This window comes from Antrostomus carolinensis, unplaced genomic scaffold, assembly GCF_000700745.2.
Source record: "Antrostomus carolinensis isolate BGI_N321 unplaced genomic scaffold, ASM70074v2 scaffold23670, whole genome shotgun sequence".
NCBI lineage: Eukaryota > Metazoa > Chordata > Aves > Caprimulgiformes > Caprimulgidae > Antrostomus > Antrostomus carolinensis.
Genome location: NW_010286775.1, coordinates 6,020 through 15,205, shown reverse-complemented (window position 1 = coordinate 15,205; position 9,186 = coordinate 6,020). Strand labels below are relative to the sequence as shown.

At 42.1% G+C, this 9,186-nt stretch overlaps 1 protein-coding gene across 1 annotated transcript in view; it reads left to right on the top strand.

The window, feature by feature from the left end:
* LOC104532193 (embryonic protein UVS.2) overlaps window positions 1–8,807 on the top strand; it is a 13,914-nt gene extending 5,107 nt beyond the window's left edge. The window contains exons 6-11 of the mRNA XM_010177333.2: window positions 2,123–2,204; window positions 3,103–3,230; window positions 5,030–5,145; window positions 5,873–6,098; window positions 7,898–8,016; window positions 8,577–8,807. Coding sequence (XP_010175635.2) covers window positions 2,123–2,204; window positions 3,103–3,230; window positions 5,030–5,145; window positions 5,873–6,098; window positions 7,898–8,016; window positions 8,577–8,807 — 902 coding nt within the window. The remainder of the gene's footprint in view (window positions 1–2,122; window positions 2,205–3,102; window positions 3,231–5,029; window positions 5,146–5,872; window positions 6,099–7,897; window positions 8,017–8,576) is intronic.
* The last annotated feature ends 379 nt before the right edge of the window (window positions 8,808–9,186 follow it).

Below are 9,186 nucleotides of genomic sequence, written 5' to 3'. Positions count from 1 at the left end.
AGATATGCAGGGAAAGGAAACGAAGAAACACAGCTATGTTCCTGAGGACTGTGAGTACACCTCCTGTAAAAACATGCTGCTTGTTAACAGTGCTGATGGCAGAGCTCCCCCGACCTCAGTGGTGCAGAACTAGACCTCGAGACCTTTTGCAGCTTCCCAGCTCTCCCACACAAGCTGGTTTTCTCTTGCCAGGACTGCAATCCTGTGGATATTTGCTGGGTTTTGTTTGTACCCAGCAATTCACCTTGGAAGCCATCCTACTTCTTTGTTTTGACAAAATGCAGCCTGATCAGTTGCTGTCCACTTAACTACTTGAAACTCAGCTTGTTTTTCCCAAACTTTTTTGGGGAAAAAACTGTATTCGGAGTCTTCAGCCAAAACTTCCTTTTCAGCTCTTCTGAGTCATTACACTTACATTCTGGCAGAGGTAGATTTTTTTTTTTTAGAGTGGAAAAGTTGGTTGAAGTCCCCACACATGTGCAGGTCGAGACAGCTAAATCTCTCTGGCATGTGATGAGGCAGATCCTAGTTTGCTGGCAGTGCCTCTGTCCAGCCAGGCTCCTGTTACTTTTTCTTTTTCAGCCAACCAATCCAGGAAAGCATTTATGTGCCAAACAGTAGCCATATGCTTAAATGTTTCACTGCATTTGAACTGTGTTCTCTGTTCATCACCTCAAAAGAAGCTGTGCACTTGTCGATAATTCTTTCTGAAGTCAGTATTGCAGATAAGAGGAACTGAGATAAAACCTAAGAGCTGGGAAAGCCAATGCTGTTGAGAACCAGTTTGAGCCTTAACTGAGTTTTTGAGCTATGAAAAGCTCCAAAGTCGTGTTTATCCCTGAACTTTCTATAATTCAGGATTTTGAAGCTTCTCTTTGCATTTCCTAGCCCTCAGTGGGACCAGTGCTGAAGGACATTACTGGAAAAGACTGGCTCTGATTGCAAGCCTGCCAGCCAAGTTGTGCAGACTCCAGAGATTTTTCTGACAAGTGTCCAATGCTGAACTCGTCCAGATGGTTTGTGGTTTACAAACCACTAGTTACAATAATGAAGGTACAGATGTTGAACTGGAAAGGAGTGCTCAGTGGTTAGGGCACTGGCCTCAAGGCCAGGCTGACTGTACTTAGCTCCCTGCTCTGACATTGCTTCGCTTGTCTTACCGTGGACAGGAGACCCAGGGTGCAATCTGTGCATCCTCTTCAGTCAGTGGAGATAAATAGGTGCCTTCAGATGAAACTCACTCCAACTGTGTGTGTGTGTGTGTGTGTATCTCTCTTTCTCCTTCTCTTCTGACTATCCTGGGAGCCTTGATAAACAGCTTCAGTGCCTAACTTAGAGAAATAAAGCTAGGTGACATGAATTCCAGTCTGTGTCTCTGGGCCCCAGTCACGTATCAGTGTCACGCTTTCTTACTTCATATGGGCTTTTTAAGGCTAAGCAGATGAAAAGAGATGAGATGCTCAGCAGCTGTGATGAGAGGGGCTATATCAGCAGCTCTATTCAGACAGAATGTTTCCAGCTGATCTTACTGAGCGCCCTTGCTTCATGCAAGTCCTATCACTTCACTGTAGCCACTGCTGATGGGTTTGACCAGAGAGAAAGCCAGAACATGGCTGATAACATCTCCTTTGGTGTGAGTAACAGGAAAATTGTATGTCTTTCTTTTGTGGCCTTATATCCCTGTGGTGAAAGGACTCAGCAGGACAGGCTGGTCATCACCCACACATACCTCTGAATTTTTGATCTTGGTGGTCAGCCAGATTTCCCTCTCAAGGTATGGATGCAGCTTTGGGGACACAGTCACAATAATGCACTGGCGTATATTTGGAGACACCCTAATGAAGATGGACAGATGAATACCTTTACTTGAAGAGAGGAATGGATTAATTGATTATATCAGAACTTGGACTTATTTGATTTGGTTTACATTCTGAAACCTACTAGACTAAGTGAAAATGGGTTCCCATGGATTTTAAAAGGCTCTGGTGGTTTTGATAGATCCAAGATTTCATGAGAATAAGTATTTGTATCCTAAGCTGCTCTTAGGAGTATGACAGCAGGCAGTGTACTATTAGAGCAGCAGTAATTGTTGTGACTGAAAAGTTGCTTCCTTACCTTACAGGGGAACAGGGGAACTTTGGAAAAGTGAAATCCAAAAATCTGGGCCTTCCCTATGACTACTCCTCAGTGATGCACTACGGCGCGTAAGTTGTTTTCTGAGATGTCTTTTCAAAGGAGCAAACAGCTTTCAGATCTTCTGCTCAGATCTAGGAAGAAGGAATTGCTCTGTGCAGGGAATTACTTTTGCTGTTCCCTTAAAATTAAGTGAATGGACATAATTAAGGGTAAGTGTACTTCCTTTGTCAGCGGGATTCCTGGAAAACAGAGTTGATGTGGATAGAAGAAAAAATTAGGACAATGTTTTCTTTCACTGTACTTGCCTCTTGCTAGAGGCCTTTGACATGGCTGTGGTCCAAAGTCTAACTCTACTGAGTCACTGATCTAAATTGGTTCTGAAGCCTAAATTATTTAATTAATATAGTGACAGCTGATCATAGACAACAATGGTTAGGTACACAGAGAAGGAAGATGGAATTGGTTTATATCATTAAGATGTGTGCTGCCTCATCTGGGAACGCTGTCTAAGGCTGCATTTTAGTCCATACTGTACAAGCTGGTATCATGTACCTCCTTTATTTCCACTGGCAAGTAACAGCAACTGAACAAAGCCGTGAAATAAAACTTGTCTCGTAGGAGGCAGGAAATTGCAGACAGCAAAGAAACAATTTGTAACTTAGAACTACTCCTGCTCCTCTGCCTCTGGAACCATGAAGGTGGGATTTACTTCATTTGCCAGGACACTGGTGAAGTCTCTCCTCACTCAGGACAGTGCAGCTTTTTCTTGTTTCTTGCTTTCAGCTGCTGCATACAAAATAGGTGCCATGCTGGTCCTCTTCAGAGAAAACTAACTGGCCTCTGAGAAGTTTCTTGCCCTTTTCCATTGAAATTCTGTGCATGTGGTACATGACTATGGTTATGCAGTTAGAGGACTTCACTGTTTAAGAGAAATGATCTAGAAATGTGACTTCCTTATTTCTACAGGTATGATTTCTCCAGCACTCCAGGGAAACCAACTATTGTACCAGTTCCTGACCCCTCTATACCCATTGGGCAGAGAGAAGGGTTGAGTAACTTGGATGTAGCTAAAATCAACAAGCTCTACAAGTGCAGTAAGTGCTGTAGATAAAGGCACGTGAATCCTTATACAGCTGATGTCTGTAGGCACTGTCAGAGATCCCCCCCAAAGGAACTCAGCCCACAGTCCTTTCAATAAATATTTCCCCTGCCCTACAAGAGGGCTGGTATGTGTGTGGAAACAGACCTGTCCCTGTGCCAAGCTGCTGCCTTCTTGGAAAGGACAATTTACTTTCAATAATTCACTGTCACTCTGAGTTATCCTCACCTAGTCCCTGCTCTTCAACATAAGCAAAACCCATCAGAGAAATCAGGGTTGCTACCTCTGACAACTTCTCATTTCAGGAAAGCTCTGAAGGTTGCAGAGCATGTGAGATATCCTCAGCTGATAGCTTAGTCATGTGCATCAGCAGTGCCCACGAGTCTGTGATTTCTTTTAATTAACAAATGACTGCAGGGCTGTAAATGGGTGCCATTTCGGCTGACCAGGACATCTGAGATGTCTCCTTCTCTGATTCCCCAGGCTTTTTGTATAATTACCTCCTTCCTTGCCCCATCCATTTCTTAACTCATCACAGTGGTATCTTAAAGTCTAGAAATACCTAGCATTCCTCTGTAGCAGGAACTTTTCAGCTGAGATACACAAAAAGCAGGTAAAACACCAGACATGCTCCTGTAACTCATGGATTTTGCCTCCACTCCCAGTGCACAGGCTAATTGATTTATACGGTATTTGATTTTTCTGAGATGTTATTCAATTAGTTTCGACCAAAACAGCAAGAAACATTAACGTGGCCTAAATATTAGTGTACCAAATTCCGCTCTGAATTGTGTTAGAACTAAGTTAAATAAACATCAGTAATCAGTGGAAATCAGCATTCCTTCAGTTGGATACTTAGGTACAGAAATCATTGTTGAAACTGGTTCCTCCTGAATTCTTAACTACAGACAAGTTTACAATGTAAGTGTCTGTCATGGTCTCAAAGATAGTGATAACAGATCTTTAATGACATTTATTCTTGATAGTGGGGCTAGGAATGAATCACACTTCAATACTAATATTACATAATTTCGTAATTAGATCTGTATGTTTTGGAAGAAAAGGGTTGAATTGAAAAGAAAAGGGGGAGGGGAAAGAAAAACTCAGGGGCTAAAAAAAGGGACAAAAGTCTGGTTGGCTCAGGAAAGGAGGGAGCAAGAGAGAAATGTCATTAAGTTCATATGTTCAGATACCATATATTCATATATTGTAATTTGGGGAGTTACACATAGTGCAATAAATGAAGACTACATGTGGAAAGACAAAACACAGAAGAGATCAGACTTTTATACCAGTCACTAAGTCTGCAGCTTGACTTCACTGCTCTTTGGTATTGTTTTCCCCAGTGACTATCCCTCTTTGCTTTGGCAGAATCTAGTTTTCAAGCTTGATTTTTGCACACACTTATGAATACACACACACTTATGAATATACACACACTTGCTGATGGGAATTCATGTCCTGATATAATTGAAACTACTCCCGTGATTCAGGTTTAAAAAGTTCATGTAAAATCCAGGCCTTTTTTAGTAAACTAAAATATGTGAGTGAAGCCCTACTGTCTTTAAAATATTAGCATGTGAAGCAGATAAGTACCTTAACTGGCTTTATTTCACTCACAGATTTTGAGTAACTCTTACACTAGGAACACTGACACACCTGTAAGCATTATAATGCATCTCCCTTTTAGAAGCTTGACTGATGCAAATGGCTGGAGAGACTTGTCAAGTGTTTCTGGAAGGTTTTGGTGCAGTTTTTTTATTCTCTTCAACACTGTTTGGTTCTTCCCTTCAGATTGCTGCAGTTCTGTGTTGCCTAAATCCAAAGGTTCGTTCTCTTCTGTCAATTACCCATCCCCATACCCAAACAATAGCAACTGCCTGTGGTTGATCCGCATCCATCGAAGCAAGGTAATTTTTATTAGGAGAAAAAAAGGTTTGAACCACAGTGTCAAGGCTACACAGCATTATTTCATTATTATGACTACCCTCTAGGAGTCATTTTCATGGACCATGACATTTATTTTGTTACACAGTGAATGAAAAGACAGTCTCAACAATTTTCATAAGACTTATTAAGACTATCAGATGCATTATTTAACTTGATTTTTATCCTGTTATGATTGGATGGCTTTTCAAAGACAAGGAATAGTTCATAGAATCATAGAATGGTTTGGATTGGAAAGGACCTTAAAGCTCATCCAGTTCCAACCCCCCTGCCATCAGCAGGGACACCTTCCACTAGACCAGGTTGCTCAAAGCCTCATCCAGCCTGGCCTTCATCACTTCCAGGGAGGCGCAGCCACAGCTTCTCTGGGCAACCTGTTCCAGTGTCTCACCACCCTCACAGTGAAGAACTTCTACCTAATATCTAATCTAAACCTCCCCTCTTTCAGTTTACACCCATTTCCCCTTGTTTTGTCATTAATTGCCCTTATGAATAGTTAAACATCAATCACCGGGCTCAGTAACAGTGGAGCGAAGTGAAATTCTATGCTTTTGTGATACAGAAAGTAAAATTTCAGTGATACATGGATAGTAAAATGAATGCAAAGTCTTAGTTCACTTTATAACAGATTGTTTGCATCTTTCCCTGTGTACAGCATTAAACCCAACTTCTGTTTTCTTGTTTCTCAAGATTTTCCTGCAGTTTGAGGCTTTTGATCTCCAACCCTCCTCAGACTGTTCTTCTGACTATATAAAAATTTACAACGGAAACAGCAAGAATTCCCCTGTCTTGCTGGACAAATACTGTGGGAAGGGGCCGCTGCCCTCCTTAGTGACATCTGGATCGACAATGCTGGTAGAGTTTGCAAGTGATGGGAGTGTAACAGCCACAGGATTCAGAGCCTCCTACAACAGGGGTATGAACACTCCCTTACAGAGCTTGGAGAGCAGCATTCGTAGTGTTTGTATGGAAGAGCTGAAAATGTTGAATATGTACTCCAGAGTAGGTTTCTTCTTTACACTTCCATAGCAATTGCTAATGCAGAAGGTGAGGCAGTGATGGGGCTGAAGGTCAGGAGGAAACAGAAAATGGGATGGTGCATGGGTCTTATGTTAGTAATCCTGAGAACCCACTCTTAGTTAGTAAACTCTGAGAACCCATGTTCTTCTGAGCACCTCCTGAAGGTCAGGAGGAAGCAGAAAATGGGATGGTGCATGGGTCTTATGTTAGTAATCCTGAGAACCCATGTTCTTCTGAGCACCTCTGCGAGGCTTATTCACGTCTTGAGAACAATTTCATTAAATAAAAACAAGGCAATGACTGTAGAGGAGCAGAGCAGGCAAAGAGCACAAAGACTGCAGAACTCAACGAGAAACCTTGACCAATTCCAGTATCTGGGCAATAGGTTATTCAAGGTTTTGTGGCATTTTATGCAATGGGAGTGGTACAAACCTTGGGTGACTTACACTTTATGAATTAAAGGCTTTTGTTATATTCCTGGAAACACAGCTCTTACTGCAGTCACTTGAGAGGTGGCAATTTTATGGACGTACAAATGCATTACAGACTGCTGGATAAAATTCTGTTGTGCTGCAACATGCTTTCAGGTAGAAGGCAGTAGCCCAAATAGAATCACAGAATGCTTTGGGTAGGAAGGGACCTTGAAGATCATCCAGTTCCACCCCCTCTGCCATCAGCAGGGACACCTTCCACTAGACCAGGTTGCTCAAAGCCTCATCCAACCTGGCCTTGAACACTTTCAGGGAGGAGCAGCCACAGCTTCTCTGGGCAACCTGTTCCAGTGTCTGACCACCCTCACAGTGAAAAACTTCTTCCTAATGTGTAATCGAAATCTCCCCTCTTCCAGTCTAAAGCCATTTCCCCTTGTTCTGTCACTACCTGCCTTTGTAAAAAGTCCCTCCCCAGCTTCCTGTAGCCCCTTAAGGTACTGGAAGGCCGCTAGAAGGTCTCCCTGGAGCCTTCTCCAGGCTGAACAGCCCCAACTCTCTCAGCCTGTCCTCACAGCGCTCCAGCCCTTGGATCATCCTCGTGGCCTCCTCTGGCCTTGTTCTAACTGGTCCATGTCTCTCTTGTGTTGGGGGCTGCAGAACTGGACACAGCACTCCAGGTAGGGCTTCATGAGAGTAGAGGGGGAGAATCCCCTCCCTCGACCTGTTGGCCATGCTTCTCTTGATGCAGCCCAGGATACGGTTATTGGCCTTATCATAACTTGTTATTGCCTTATTTCAACTCAAAATGCAAACTTTTTAAAAGCATAAACTGAAGAAGTCTTAGAAATGTGTCATTTTTACCCTTTTTTCATTAGTCTTGATGGAGTCATTTCTAGATAGCATTGCATCCAGCTTGATAATGCAATCTTGAATACTTGAGCTAATTATTTTTTTGAAAGTGCAATAAGTTAGTACCATTAGAATCTATGCTAATCTGGTAACACTCAATTGTAATGACAGATATAGCTTTAGATGCAGCTGCTTGCTGTCCTCCAAAGGTTATTTAGCAGCCATGTCTTTAGTTCCTTCAGTACTGCTGCTGATACAAATACTAGGCAAAGAAATAAAATATTTCAGCAGTAGATTTTCATGGTAGCACATTTTTTCTTGGCTTGAAGAAAAGAACACAATAAGCAAGCTCACTTCTACTGCCAAAATACTCTTGTTAATATGCCTTTCTCTGTTTTTCTCCTTTACTCCTCAGTGAATTGTGGAGATACTTTCACAGACTCAAGGGGAGTCATCACCTCTCCAAACTACCCCAATAAATACCCCAAAAACCGAGCCTGCTTCTGGGTCATCAGTTCTCCAGTAGGATACAAGGTAAGGCGCAGATGAATTCATTTGTGGGTTGCATCAGTGTTGTCTGATGGAATCTTCTTTTGCCTTAGAGAATAACAGCTGTAGTGTCACTTTTTGAGCAGGCATTCTCAGAGTAAAAATCTGAACGAACCCAATTTAAAAACTTGTGCTGGATCTTGGAATCTGAGGTGTTCAGCAAGGGAAAACCTTTACACATATGCGTCAAGTCTCATTAATTTAGCTTGTACCAGCAGGCTTTGTTCAGAATAATCCCTAGGTAAAAGTTCCCTCTAGAAAAATGAAACACTACACAGGTGCTGTTTTCATATTTCTCTAGAGAAAAGAATTTAAAGTGTGCAAGACCAATCTCGTCCCTTGCTTCTCCTTCCAATCCAAATGCTGATGAACTAAGCAAATAATTTGCTACTAATCTGCCTTACAATATGGGATCAGGTGCAAACACAGGATATAAAACAGTGCCTGCACACAAGGAATTTAGACTATTTGTGCTTGCTATATACAAAGGGTAAGAGAAAAGCACGTAACCTGGAGGCAAAGTGCTTTGGTTTTATTTTTTCCAGATATCTCTCAAAATGTTATCCTTTGAACTGGAAGATAGTGACAGATGCATCTATGACTACTTGCTCATACATGATGGAAGCCGACCTACATCACCTGCAGTTGGCCCTTACTGTGGGACAGAGGAGGTTGCAGACTTTACTTCCACTGGGAACTTTGTGCTGGTTGAATTTCACAGTGATTTAGTTTGGGAGTTGCCTGGATTTGTGATGAGTTATACATTTGGTAGGTAGTACTATACAGATGAGAGTTAGAAAACACAGAATGAAAGTAAGAGACCAGCTAGCCACAGGTAAAAGTCAAGATGCCACCCATTTCAGCAAAAAATATAGCTCCTTTCACAAGCTTGAAGTTTGATCTCTTAGTCTTGCACCTACAGTGGGTGTAATTTGCATGGTGAATTATGAACAAAGATGTTCCTGCCCCTGGGATGCTTCTGTCTGAGGCTGTCAGCTTTTTGTGACGGTGTTGCCATTGCTGGGGTTGCGTGGTGAAATACAACAGCAGAACTGAAACTGTGTAAGCAGATTTTCAAGAATTTCTAGTGTTAGAAACTGTGCCCATAAAAATTTCAGAATAGAGCTATGTAGCAACTTTAACTGTATTCTGACA